The sequence below is a fragment of the Solea senegalensis genome, linkage group LG5 (assembly GCF_019176455.1).
Source record: "Solea senegalensis isolate Sse05_10M linkage group LG5, IFAPA_SoseM_1, whole genome shotgun sequence".
NCBI classification, from domain to species: Eukaryota; Metazoa; Chordata; class Actinopteri; order Pleuronectiformes; family Soleidae; genus Solea; species Solea senegalensis.
This window is the reverse complement of record NC_058025.1, coordinates 7658965-7673679: the sequence shown is the minus strand read 5'-3', so window position 1 is coordinate 7673679 and position 14715 is coordinate 7658965. Positions and strand designations below refer to the sequence as shown.

Genomic DNA, 14715 nt, shown 5'->3' with positions numbered 1-14715 from the left:
ACATCTTTTTATTCTGCAAGTTGTTAAATGTATGCTATTTTACATTATATGACTGAATGTTTGACTTATGCATGAATATGTAAGCACATGTACATGTGTTCAGGCATTAACACTGATCTTGTGGGGACCACTATTCCTAATGAGGCGAAACCTCATTTCCGATTTTGGAATAGCACTTACTGTGGTCATTTGAAATATCTATAAAATTGTACACTAAAATGTCTGATTTCCTGTATACTAATATACTCAACACAATCTACCCAAAAATTATGGAACATTTAGGTTTTATTGTATCTCAAAGTTGAGAATATATTTGATTAAAAAGTGCCACTGTGGGACTTTAACTTAACATTTCTGTCAAACTGTACAGTAAAAATGTCTAATTTCCAGTACACTAGTAGATATCAATGTTTTGAACACTTTTCTAGAACCTTTAGAGAATTATCAAATTGACTCCTACTTACCCAAGTTATTAGGTCTCTGAAACTAGCTGTGAGGATTTTCATTATTTTTCTCTTTCAAAGATTTCTTTCATATGCACTCAATCAGTGCTGTTGGAGTTTTATTTTGAAAACCGGATGCCCATGTCCTTACAAATCAGCTTGATTGGGGCGCAGGCTTTTTACCGTAAAAGCCTTTGTAAGGAGGGCGTTAAAATCCAATGTCAGTTTTATTTTGTTTAGGCAAGTTGTCTAAATAAATGGAATTGAAAGCAGCAGAGAACTTATGGGGAATCTCTCTGTGTAGGTACATTAGGGCATGCTGTGTATCCTGTTTCGTCGTCATTATCTTGTCCAGCAGATGGCGACAATGCGCTTATGATCAACAGACCAACAAATCACAAGAAGAAGAAGAAGAAGGAAGCTCCTCCTACTTAACATGGCGACCTAGTGAGGAGTACATGCTCGTTTGTTGACATATATTTTAAAAGCCGTCCTTTATGTCTCTTGTTTAAATCCTTTAAACAACTATAACCATGTCAAGACTCGTCATCAAAAACCTTCCCAATGGGGTGAGTTTCCCACTGTCATGTGACCAGACTACGTTCAGTTTCAGGGCATCTGGAGATATAACGCTAACTCTGTGTGTGTGTGTGTGTGTGTGTGTGTGTGTGTGCGTGCAGCTGAAGGAGGAGAGGTTCAAGTCGATGTTTGCTGCCTTTGGCACTGTGACAGACTGTTCACTGAAGTTCACCAAGGACGGAAAGTTCCGCAAGTTCGGCTTTGTCGGGTTTAAAGCCGAAGAGGAGGCGAACCGAGCCCTGAAGCATTTCCACAAGAGCTTCGTGGACACGTCCAGAGTCACTGTATGAAGCCACTCTTTCCCTGCCTGTGCTTGTCCATCGTGTCAATGTTGTGTTTACCTTTGTCAAGTGGAGCTGATCTATTTGGTCGATTGAATTGTTGTTTGAGTGGCCTTGGTGGAGGTTTGCACTCTCTGAATGTTCTCTCCAGCTCAACGTGTGACTCTGTGGTGGTTGTTTTTTTTCCAGGTGGAGGTGTGTAAAGCCTTTGGAGACCCCACTAAAGCAAAACCCTGGAGTAAACACAGTCAAAGCTCAGGCCAGGACAAACCTTCTGCTCCTGCTGCTGACACTGACAGTAAAAAGGTAAACCTTAAGAAAACGATCCGTACACCCTTGTTTTGCATAGCCACAGGATATTAATTTGTATTAGTGAAAAATGTGTAAAGTTATGCATCTTCTGAAAAATACTGTGACCTTTCATTCTGCCTCAGGAAAAGAAGAAAGAAAAGAAGAAAGAGAAACTCAGCAGCGCACTTGGAACTGTGAGTATTATTAGATTGTTATTTATTTTTTATTATTGTTATTATTATTATTAGAGCATTAACTGTTATAGTCTTAACTGTTATATAAAATGTGAATGTGGATAAAAGGTTATGATACCAAACCTCATATGTTTTGATATTCTTGTTTTGTGTCAGCTGGAGGACGACCAGGGATTCAAGGAGTTTCTGTCAGTGCATCAAAATCGAAGCCAAGTACCAACCTGGGTGAACGACACTGTGCAGCAAACAGCCGATCATGACAGTGGGCCGACAAAGACTCAGAGCAAGAAGACGAAGCCTGCTTCAGATGACTACCTCAACTTTGATTCAGACCAGTCAGAGGACGAAGAGAAGGAAGATGAAGAAGAACAAGATGAAGATGGAGATGAAGGTTGGTAATGCTGGATTCTTCTTAATGAGGCAAGCTGTGTCCCCATTACAATTATTGATCAGATTTATTATTGCTTCTAGACCTTATAAGTTGTTATTGAACCGTTATTGAAATACTTTTTTTTTATTATTTTGTCCCTTTTGACCTACTGGCCCAGGGACAAAAGATGCAAATTAGCAGCAAGCTAACGCTGACATAACTGCCTTTAATTGTGCACTGTCCCTGCAAAAATAAACAGTAAATTAAATAATAAATTATTATTTATTACTTATTGTGTATAAAAATTGCAACATATAGATGGAAATATGCTATATGATTTATTGCCACTAAAACATACATCAGTTTGCTACATATTTCAATAATAGAAATATAAAGTATGATGGTAAATGAATGACTGACTGGACTAAACATGAGTGGCATGTTAATGCTTACAGGTGCAACTAAAGAGGCCCTGAAGTCTGGCTTGTCAGACATGGAGTACCTGCGCTTGAAGGTGGCACAGACAGATGACACCCTGGAGGAGGATGAAGAGATGGATGATGATGATGATGGTGAAGGTGGTGAGGATGGCGATGAAGAGCCTGGCTCTGTTCAGCATGCTGATAGCGCGTATGAGAGTGGTGACAAAGAAAACAGCTCCAAGACCAAAGTGTTGGCTTCTCCTGAGGATAACAAGCAGAAGAAAGCCAAGAAAACTGCCCCACAGCAGGTGACTGCTCTGAAAGATTTAACACGAAGCACTTCTGTTCAGTACACTGTAATGACTGTCAGTTCACACCTTCATGTGTTTGCTGCAGATGGAACCGACGACAGAATTCACTGTGAAGCTGAGAGGAGCACCCTTCAATGTTAAAGAGGTGAACAGACACCCTGTGAAGTTGCTCTGCTTTGAAAACATTGGGTATATTTTAAGAGTTCGTATCCATGACACCATTTTTCCCATATATATGTGACATCAATAGCAACAAATACGAGAGTTCATGACCCCATTGAAGCCAGCAGCCATCAGGATTGGGAAGAACGAGAGTGGAAATAGAACAGGTAAAGTATGTCATTTAAAGCATTATGCATGGTTCCCATGGGTCCTTGAAACCCTTGAACATTTGTGAAGTTGAAAAACCCAGAATATAATGGGTCTTGTTTTGTCCATAAACCAAAATGTTTAGAAAATATTCACATTTAAGAAAAAACACTCTCAGCTCTACTATATACAGGTGTTTAAATGCAGGTGTCCTCTGTGTCTCTCTCAGGTTACGTGTACGTGGACCTACACTCCCAAGAAGAGGTGGAAAAGGCTTTGAAGAAGAATAAAGACTACATAGGTAAATACAAATATTATGTATTTTTCCTATTTCCCTACATAGTTTTTGCTGTTGGAGTTATGACAGGATTTAGTGGTATGAATGTTATTGCCAACCAAGATGTGCTTTAACATTGGTCGAATCTGTCGCTAAAGGCCTTAAAGTTCCTCTTAATGTTTGTGTGCATGCACAACGTCATCTGCCTTTTTAAAGCTGTAGTGCAGAACCTTTAGATACAAATAAATGGCTTATACAGTTCACACAATGCTGATTTAACGCCACACACACACACACAACACAACTCTGGCTGCGTTTTTGTTGCAAACGGGAAATAACCAAATAAAAACATAACTTTTCCTTAAAATGTATATGGTTGATAAAATCTTGGTCAGCAGTGATTTAGAGTAAGAAATTATTTGAGCAGCCCAAACTGAAAATATTAACGAATGCACTTTTGCAAAAATTACAATAAAGAAAAACATTTGTGAATATGTTAAGGCTCTCTTATAATATTGTCTCCAACCCCAATCGTGTCCTCAACATAGAATATAAACTGTTACAATCACACCAGCAGAGATACATGGTGCCATGATTCAATAGGATCAGACTGAAGAACTCTTCTGTGCATCAGTCAATCCTGAAACATGGAGCTTAATCCCAGACGAAGTGTCCCGTAAACTATATTTTGTCCTATGAGATTGTAACATTTACTCTTCTGTCTTTTGGTAATTTGGTAAACAGTAAAATATATCATCATCATCATCGTCTTCATCATCAATATGCCTGAGACTGCAATAATACTCTCTGTGTTTTTCAGGTGGCCGATATATTGAAGTCTTCAGTGTTGATGCCAATCATGGCAAGGGCAAGAGAGACAGAAAGGACAAAGAAATTGACAGAAATTTCACCAGGACGCTGAAGGACGATGAGGAGGAGGAAGATGTCGCAGAGTCAGGTCGACTCTTCGTCAGAAACCTGCCGTACTCCTGCACGGAGGAAGAGCTCAAAGAGCTGTTTGCTAAACACGGTAAGTAATGAAAAATACACTAACTGAATGTAAATCGTCTCTTGTCTGACTCTATTTTAACAATTGTTACAGGTCCTCTATCTGAAGTGCTCTTCCCTATCGACAATCTAACAAAAAAACCTAAAGGGTTCGCTTTCATAACTTACATGATTCCAGAGAATGCAGTGATGGCTCTGGCTCAGTTGGACGGACATATATTTCAGGTATTTGATCTTGCATACGTATTGAGTGATGTTTGAAACGTCTCTCCACCGCAGAACATGTGTATACATTACTCTCTCTCTCTCTGTCTGTCATTCCTTTTAGGGTAGAATGCTTCACTTGCTTCCCTCCACGCTAAAGAAGGAAAAGACTGAATCCTCTGATGCTGGTGGTCCTGGCTCGTCCACTTACAAACGACAAAAAGATGCAAAGAATAAAGCTTCAAGTTCCAGGTAGGCCGGCATGATCGTGCACAATCCCGCTTATCCTCTGCTTCTCTGAGACCTTCTGTAAAGTTTCAAATGGATGTTCTGCTTCTTCTTCGTTCCAGTTCACACAACTGGAACACTCTGTTTGTGGGCACAAGTGCAGTGGCAGATGCCATTGCTGAAAAGTACAACACCACGAAAAGCCAAGTTCTGGACCATGTGAGTGACGTTACCTCTTGTTTTGTTTTTGTATTTCTGCCTCCGTTATTGTGGTTACAGCAACATGTGAAAATACACCCTCACCATTCAGTGTCTTTATGATTCTTGCTCTTGTCCTCTCCAGGAGTCCAAGGGAAGCGTAGCGGTGAGAATGGCTCTGGGAGAGACGCAAATCGTCCAGGAGACTCGACAGTTCCTTCTTGACAATGGCGTCAGTCTGGATTCCTTTAGTCAGGTAAGTTTTGCATTAACTCTTCCTTCCTTTCTGATTTATTGATCCCTTGATCCTGTAACGCTTCCTACAGACTGAGAGATTTCAGCAATCTTATGAGATTGTTATAAATCACATTGTGCAACATGGTGTGGAAAAGACCTATGATGTATGTAGAGTGCAGACTGTGTGACGCTCTCACATATGATGCTGTAACACAAGCTATGTCATCGGCAATAGCAGAAAAGGATGAATTGTGTGCTGCATACCAGCAGTCTTCTTACGCGCATGAGTCACCCTAAATTTCTGACACTGTCAGAAAATGTGTTATCTGTGGTGACAATGGCTGTTTTTGAATCTTTCTTACAGTACGGGATAAAATGCCCCATTAGGAGCCACGTTCGAACACATGGCCACGATAGTTTCATGTTGGTCATCTTTCATTTGGCCCAAATTATGCACATCTTATGTACTGGGCTTAATGGTGGCTAAGACTCGTGTTGCTTGTGTCCTGTGATGTGAACTGTGCAGGCGGCAGCAGAGAGGAGCATATCTGTGATCCTGGTGAAAAACCTTCCGGCTGGAGTGACCGTGTCAGAACTGGAGGAGCTCTTCTCACCTCATGGCTCTCTGGGTCGAGTGCTGCTGCCACCGTCGGGACTCACTGGTGTCATCGAGTTCCTGGAGCCAACTGAAGCAAAGCGAGCGTTCACAAAGCTGGCCTACAGCAAGGTGTGTGTCACATTTCATCTGTACAACCTGTTTCCATACGGTCTGTGTTGACTGAGGACACTGAAGTGTTTTTTTTAATTATTATTGATCTCCCACAGTTCCAACATGTACCGCTGTATTTAGAGTGGGCACCTGTCGGGGTCTTTGTCACAGCCAAACCAGACCCAGGTAAAATCCCTGCAACAGACTCATTAACTTGACAATCTTTTTTTTTAGGGTTCGCATTTAGGCATAAAGGTGATCAAATCAATAACAGACAATCTTTATTGTATTTGTCGACCAATTATTAGTCAAAGAGGACACAGTAAAAGAAGATAAGAAGCAGGAAGAGCAAGACGAAGAAGAAGAGGAGGAAGAAGAAGAGGAATCTGCTCCAGGCTCCACACTTTTCATCAAGAATCTTAATTTCAGCACAACAGAAGAGAAGCTACATGAGGTCAGTTCATTCATCAAGTACAACTCTCTGTTATTATTATTTTTTTGTAATTGATTTATGTACGGTCAAACACTGGCCAGTACAAATACTGTGAACTCATTACAAAAAGTAAGTATAAATACATGTTCTGACTATTCTCCGCAAAGAAACAAATAAAGTAAAAGTTGTAAAACATTTTTTGGACTGCCTAAGTTTGTTTTTTGTTGACATTTGGTAACTTTTTATTTAATAATTTAAAGATCAGTTTATTCGTAATAAATCTGCATCTATGAATAAGACGTGTTTGCCAAAATTAATAAGGTATTAAATACCATTTCTTTCCTTTTATGGTTTATAGAAAAACAGCCAAATTAAATCAAGTTGAAATTAATTTCAGGCATCGCAACATTCAGCTCTGTACAACTCCAAATAAAAACACATGATCTTGTGATTCTGTCCCTGATTCAACTCTGTTACGCTATATTTAGTATAGGTTAAGAAAGGTTTAATCACAGATAACATTAAATGTTGTTTTCTTCGTTTGTCATAGACATTCTCCAAATGTGGCAAAGTCAAATCCTGCACCATCTCCAAGAAGAAAGACAAAACAGGTATGAAACATTAAACCTGAAAAGGTTTTAGTTTTAGTTTTTAATCACTTGATTAGAATGTTCCTCTTTACAGAACTGACCAATCAAAGTAAAAGAGTTATCAGGCTTTGTAGATTATATTTTTTCTAAACCAAGCTAGATTTGTTTCATTGATTAAATTCCTTATAGCACTGATGTTCTCTGACCTCAACAATCGTTTCATATTTCTCTGCATTACCATCCAAAGTCTATTTACAGACTCAGTGTAGATACGGCATTTATCTAAATGCTTATTATCTTTAAAGAGAATATCTGCCTCTGGGTATGTTCTCATGTCTTGTGAGAGCAGCAGGTGATTGAACTGCCCTCTGTTTGTGTTTTGACTCCCAGGAAAGACGCTCTCCATGGGCTATGGCTTTGTCCAGTATCAGGTGGCAGAGGCAGCACAGAAAGCCCTGAGGCAGCTACAGGTACCAGCTGTCTTTCCTCAGTGAACCTTTCTCCACAATCTTGTTTTTATTTTCTCATTCTTTCTCTTTCCCCAGCACTGCACTGTGGATGATCACCAGTTAGAGTTGAAGATTTCAGAGAGAGCTACAAGGTAGGATTTAAGTGCTGTCAAATCTTCTTCTTTCAGCTTTCCCTTTAGCTGGTGCCACAGCCGATGATCTGCCTCCGTCTTGTCCTCGCCCTTGTGTCCTCTTCTGTTTACACCAACTGTCCCCATGTCCTCCTTCACAACATCCATGAAACTTCTCTGTAGGTCTTCCTCTTTTTTTCTGAGCTGTCCCTCAGATATGCTAATTTCTAATCTCATTGAAAGTCTCAGCATCTTCAGCTCTGCCACCTCCAGCTCCACCTCCTGTCTTTTAGACAGGGCCTCTATCTCCAAACCATAATTCAAGCAGGTCTCACTCCTGCCTTGTAGTCACACATCATCCCTGAGACTACACTCTCTTCTTCACCTCTCTTGTGCTCTGTCCATTGCTTTGGATGTATGATGGCAGGTATTTGAACTCATCCATTTCTTTTTCACTGTGTATAGAACTACGGAGGTGACACGTAAGAAAAAGCAAGCAGAGAAGAAACAGACGGGAACTAAGATCCTTGTGCGCAATGTCGCTTTCCAAGCCACTGTCAGGGAAGTCCGAGAGCTCTTCTGGTAAGGGTCTACTGCTTTTTTTAAATTCTCTCTTAGTTTGTTTTCTATTATTGTTGTAATTCCTTCCCTCTGTTCCCGCAGTACATTTGGAGAGCTGAAGACAGTTCGACTTCCAAAGAAAGCTGCTGGTTCAGGGAATCATCGAGGCTTTGGCTTTGTTGATTTTCTTACCAAACAGGATGCTAAGGTTTGTGGCTGATTTGATTTGTCTGGTTTCCAACTGTGATATAAGACTGAAAAGGCCTATTTGGAGAATACAGAGTCCTCCAATGCGGAAGGACATTGCATTATGTTGAAAAGTATTATTCTATGATCATAAATGTATCTTATCTTTGTTTCCTCCACAGAAAGCATTTGCTGCACTGTGCCACAGCACCCATCTGTACGGGAGGCGTCTTGTGTTGGAGTGGGCCGACGCTGAGGACACAGTGGAGACACTGAGACGGAAAACAGCCGAACATTTTCATGGTACTTTTGCCAATTTCATTTTCAAAAACAAACATAGTGTGATCGCCGAAAAGCTTTACTTGAGATATATATACTCATTGATTTCTAAATTCACATTGTTTTCTCAATTTCAGTGGCGTCAATTAAGAAAAGAAAGACAGAGGTTTTGGGGGGAATTCTGGAATCGATGGAAACTGAAGGAGCTGTGGAAGACTGAGGTTGTGATGGACCTGGACACAATCCTGACCAATGCTTCTCTGTCTCTCCATGAATAAGACTGTGAAAACAAATGAGGAAAAATTATTAAGCTGGTCAAAAATATCCTCTGTATTTCTTACAGTACGCAAGTTTTGTATAGAGTAACACGTCACAATGTAATAAGACTGATGTCAATTTTTTTATAAAGTTTTATTTCATGAGGAAAAGCTTTTGATGTTAATATAATTTGGGTTGATTTATCTAAAAAAAACACATTATTCTTGTTCAGTAGCAAATGACAAGGGCTGCAACGATTATTAGATTGATTATGAATCAATTACTACATTTTCAGACATGCATATTGATTTTTTTTTTTAGCTTAAATGTGAGTTTTCTGGGTTCATTGCTACATTTGACAAAGATGTTTAAAAACGGATGATTAAAACTGAATCATTTTTGGTTTGTGGACAAAGCAAGACAATTGAGAACATCATCATTTCAAACACTGATCGTGATCAACATTTTCTGACATCATATGGACCAAACAAGTACTTGATTAATGGAGAAAATAATCAACAGTGTAGTTGATTATGAAAACAATTGATAGTTGCAGCCCACGTTATTTGACTGAGGGCCCCAGTTAACATAGCCTAATGAAGCCTAATGGACCCTATGAAGACACCACACAATAACCACAATAACCAGTGTGTGTGTGTGGGGACTTGGGTTATGGTTGCTGAGACTTGGGCCTGGGATACAGTAAAAACTCTCCTATGTTACACACTGCTGCACCTTTAAAAATTGAGTCTTTTGTAAAAACAAAAAAACGCTCAAATTCATTAAATAATTTGCTTTAGTTTTCAGATCATATTTGTGGCATTTAGAAAAGGACACGATCTATAGTTTTCGCTTTACTGCGGTCATCACCATATCCAGACACACGATTGTTCCTGTTTGATTCTGCTGACCGTGCATTTTTATCACAGGAAGAGGCTTTTATTTTGGAAATACACCCCTCCGCGCGGGGTCAGGTGACCACGCGCCCGCTTTATCATGTGACTTTGTTCATGTAAACATGGCGTCCGGGCAAAACAAGATGTTGAAAGTGGGCTGTTTAGCGACTGTTTTTAATGTTTCTGTAGTTTTACTCGCGTGGAGTCTTACGTGTTTGTGTGTCGGAGGTGAAATACAAAGCGCGGTGATTGACAAACAGAGTGGACAACTGTCCGTGGTGGACGGATTTCGAGAGGATTTCGTCGCGTGGGCGAATTTCACTGATGACATCGAAACATCAGGGTGAGTTGTTTTTTTTTTTAGCTACCGACTTTGTTATCTGGGAAAAGCTCCTGTATTATTACAACCACTGTTTTCCAATCAGGCCACACTGACAGACATCGTAATAAAATTCAAATTCAAGTCAGATAAGAAACCACAGGGTGGACCCAAGTGCAGTACACACGATACAAATCAACAATAGAGGGCTAATGATCATGTTATTATAACTTAAACTTATTGGAAGCCTCAGTGATATGTCATATGACACACTGCCTTCAATCCACTTCTTCTTTTTCCTTCTCCTAATATATTTTGGCAGGATGGACACAGAGAGAGAAGTGTCCTCCACATTTCAACGTTGTTTATCACAGTTCAAAGTTCTTCTCATCTCCTCAGTCTCGTCCTATTCTCTTCTGGAATTCCTTAAATAATGAATTCAATTTAACGTAAATTAATTCCATACTTCTTCATCGCAGTTCAGAGTTCTTCAATGCAGCTCAATGTTCTCCACCCAACTACTTTCTTCTCCTTCATTCTCATCGTCACTCATTCACCAGTGTTTGCAACTTATTTTAAACCTGCTCCAAGTTTTTGATGCCAGTATCAGAGCGTATTTGCCTTGTTTTGTTTTTCGTAATTCAAAATGTGCTCTCTTGTTAGCTGGTCCTTCTTGGAGGTGACCACCAGCAGTCAGTACAATGACAGTATACAGGCTTATGCTGCTGGTGCAGTGGAAGCTGCAGTCACATCTCAGGTCAGATCAAATCTTCACTCTCCACACTTTATTGCTTTAGATTTGGTTGAAATGTAGTGGTTTTTTGTACTTAGTCGTCATTCCGTGTGTTTTAGCTCATCTATAAGCACTGGATGAACACGCTCATGGGTTACTGCGGGCCCTTCAAGAGTCAGACTGGTTACTGTGAGCGACTCAAGGCTTTCATCTCAACCAACCTGCAGTGGGTTCAAGACCAAATAGAGAAAAATCCAAATTCACCCTACTGGTACCAGGTAAGTATCAGTGTTGATCTCTTGCACTGAAATAAAAAAAATCAGTGTGTTTAACTGTGCTTCTTTCAGGTGCGTCTGGCCCTGCTGCAGCTCAAAGGACTGGAGGACAGTTACGATGATGAGTTATCGTTTCCACAGGGGCCGCTCTCCTTCAACCCGTTTGGCTTCTTGTGAGTGCTTTTCTCCATTTTTGTATCAGTCGATGTTTACCGTGGTTTTCTCACATTCTCCTACTCTGCTCACATTCTCCTACTCTGCGTCCGAATAGACTTTTCCAGCTGGGTGGGGACCTTGAGGACTTGGAATCGGCTCTGAACAAATCCAGCCAGACAAGACCTCTTGGATCTGGGTCCTGCTCTGCTCTCATTAAGCTATTGCCAAACAATAAGGAACTGCTGGTGTCACATGACACCTGGAACACGTATCAGTCCATGCTCCGCATTATGAAGAAATACATCTTTGCCTTCAAAGTCTCACCTTTAGGTAGTTCAATGATGCAAGTGTGTCCCATTAATTACATAATGGGAATAATTCAACATTTTCTGTTCAAAGTAGGGCTGTAACGATTATTCCATTAATCGATTACTAAATGAATTGTCAACTATGTTGATAATCTGAAAGAAAGTAGTCTGAGACATAAACCCTGACAGCTAAATAATTAAATTCCAGACATGTTAATTGATAAGGGCCAGCCTGTAGAGTTTTGTTGACTTTTTGTAGAAATCATCACAAGAGCAGAAAAATATCTCAAAATGCCAGACTGTCCTTTTCTACCCAATGACCTACTGCTTTAAATAACCTTTAATGGTCCAGTGTGACATATCTGAGGTTTTATTGTCAAACTTTCAACATACTGCCCCTAAGAATGTTTGTAGAAGTGATTTTCATAGCTTTGAAACAAGCCTTTTTATATATACTTATTGCAGATAATCTTGTGCTTTCATGTTTCTACAGCACCCTGAATGAACAAACCAGCCATATTGTGTGTTTGAAGCAGAATCTTAACACTAACCCTCTGTTTGGTGCAATCTGCAGTCTCAACATTAGATATTAATTCTTACATGCCAGACCTTTAATAACTCAAAAAAACATGATGACCCAAACCGTGAAATCAGCTTTGGGCTGACGACATCGTTGTTGTGCATGTATATGTGAATATTACTTTGTTTGACTCAATAAATGTGCGCTAATATTTTTCAGACAACCTTTTTCTTCCTGGAGGGACTCAGGCATTCTCATCTTACCCTGGATCTATCTTCTCTGGCGATGACTTTTACATCCTCAGTAGCGGCTTGGTGAGAATGTCTCGAGTGTCATAAATATATACAGTATTTATAAATGCTGTTGTCAGTTATTAGATCGACTGTCTTGTTCTTATCATATCCTATGCCTGCAGGTTACCTTGGAAACCACCATTGGCAATAGCAACCCTGCTCTGTGGAAGTTTGTGCAGCCCACAGGAAGCGTCATGGAATGGCTGAGGAACATCGTGGCAAATCGTCTGGCTGTGACTGGCAAGGCGTGGGCGGAGATTTTCAGCAAGTACAACAGTGGAACGTGAGTTTGTTTCACATACTGGAAATAAGCGGACTCTCGTTACTTTTTAACCAACACTATCGCCCCCTTTTTTTTTCTAGACACAATCTTCCGAGCACGTCTTGTACTCAATATTCCGAGATTAGATAAGAGGTTGTGTAATTTGAATAAAGGAAGCAGAAGGAGTCACATGAGAGGTCGTCATGTCACACAGTTACAAAATGTGATGTCAGTTGTTTTGCCAGTTTTGTCAATGTAAAAAAAATCTGTAAAATCTTATCTTCATATAAGGTGTGTATTTGTGTGTTTTTTAAAGGTATAACAACCAGTGGATGATTGTAGACTATAACAACTTCACTCCAGGAAAGACTGACATCAAAGAGGACCTCTTTGTTGTGCTGGAGCAGATTCCGTAAGCTTCTCCAACTGACTTTCAATCAAGTGCAGATTTTAATCTGCAGATGGTTTGTGATTCTGTCACAGCTTATTCACATGGAGTAAGCTTTTAACATTTGTTGTTACAGGGGATTCATCGTGTACACTGATAAAACTCAAGAATTGTTGGAGAAAGGATACTGGGCAAGTTTCAACATACCGTAAGTACCAAGTTTTTTTTTAAACAAGTCAGTTTTGTGTCATCATAATTTAATGTTTTTTTTTAATTCTATTTCTGTATTATATGCCCATTGTTTTTAAGGTACTATGAAGAAGTATTTAATGCCAGCGGCTGTAATGAGCTTGTGGAGAAGTTTGGCTCATGGTTCTCCCTGGACCAGAATCCTCGGGCTCAGATCTTCAGAAGGAACCAGACCAATGTCAAAGACATTGACTCAATGATCCGCCTCATGAGGTAGTTACTGTATGATCTGTGTTTTGCAGTATGTGCTGAATTGAGCTACAAAATACAGATTTGAAGCATTTAGAATTTGTACTTTTATAGCCACAGTTTATGTATGAGATAAAATCATCTCTCCTCAGATATAACAACTTTAAAGAAGACCCCTTATCAAAGTGTGAAGGCTGCAATCCTCCTGCAAACGGGGAGAACGCAATCTCAGCTCGTTCAGACCTCAACCCAGAAAATGGAACATATCCGTTTGGTGCCCTGAGACAGAGACAACACGGCGGAACAGACATGAAGGTTGGTATTTTATTTTACATACTTTCTGCTCTCATGTGTACTAAATCTTTCGTACATGTTTAGCTCTAAATAAACATAAAAGTTTAATCAGGGCTTTAAAAATAAATAAATAAATCTGCTCTTATGTGTGTTTTCCTCTGCAGATGACCTCCTACGGGATGTTCAAAGATTATGGCATGATGGCAGTGAGTGGGCCGACCTGGGACCAGGTGCCACCATTTCAGTGGAGCACTTCCCCTTACAAAGACTTGATGCACATGGGTCAGCCTGATACTTGGGCTTTCAAGCCTATAAAAGTCACCTGGACTTAACATTGTAGCATCAAATAAACCTGTCACCTGTGCTTTTTTTACATTTTGACAAAAGAGAAATGGTACCTGAATGTAGCAAAACGTGACTGTTATGAACACAATAGTCAGAATTCTCAGGAGAGCAGCAAAGTACTGAATAATTACAGTTTTTTAATTTTTACTACTTTTAATCGAAAAAGAAATATGAACAAATAAGAAACAAGATAACAAAGGTCAACAATATAACAATCTAACTGTTCACATTGTTCACTATGTCTGGTTTTGTATTTGTTTGTTGAAAAGCAAATCATTTCTGGTGGGGTCATTGTTTTTGAAATGGTTTTGTTTGTATAGAAATATCTGTTTGGAAATCTTTGAAAAATATCAATCCACTAAAATAAATGCAAATGCAGAACGTCTATCACACTAATGGTAAATTACTTTTCAGTCCATTCCTTGGCATGTATTAATTTTCTGTTGTATAAATATTTTCTAAATAAATTGTGTCCCGATCATTGTCTTTTTATATAAATTCCTGGTCCATGTAAGTTTCGATAGTTTGATTGTCCACATA

At 39.6% G+C, this 14715-nt stretch overlaps 2 protein-coding genes across 2 annotated transcripts; both read left to right on the top strand.

Moving 5' to 3' along the window:
- The first annotated feature begins 853 nt into the window (after positions 1–853).
- On the top strand, positions 854–9367 carry rbm19 (RNA binding motif protein 19). Its single transcript, XM_044027205.1, has 24 exons — positions 854–1012; positions 1124–1306; positions 1493–1609; positions 1738–1788; positions 1945–2179; positions 2614–2888; positions 2977–3036; positions 3142–3220; positions 3430–3501; positions 4298–4507; positions 4580–4710; positions 4814–4941; positions 5040–5136; positions 5261–5371; positions 5879–6079; positions 6178–6247; positions 6370–6515; positions 7045–7105; positions 7475–7554; positions 7630–7685; positions 8130–8246; positions 8328–8433; positions 8594–8714; positions 8828–9367. The coding sequence occupies exons 1-24, from the start codon at positions 977–979 to the stop codon at positions 8908–8910; spliced, it is 2826 nt and encodes a 941-aa protein (XP_043883140.1). The 5' UTR covers positions 854–976; the 3' UTR covers positions 8911–9367.
- A 567-nt stretch (positions 9368–9934) lies between these two features.
- plbd2 (phospholipase B domain containing 2) lies at positions 9935–14654 on the top strand. The gene is made up of 12 exons (XM_044027174.1): positions 9935–10187; positions 10827–10920; positions 11016–11174; positions 11244–11344; positions 11443–11657; positions 12375–12469; positions 12571–12731; positions 13027–13122; positions 13235–13306; positions 13408–13560; positions 13689–13851; positions 13995–14654. Exons 1-12 carry the CDS (start codon positions 9967–9969, stop codon positions 14160–14162), a joined length of 1698 nt encoding a protein of 565 aa, XP_043883109.1. The 5' UTR covers positions 9935–9966; the 3' UTR covers positions 14163–14654.
- Positions 14655–14715: the final 61 nt, after the last annotated feature.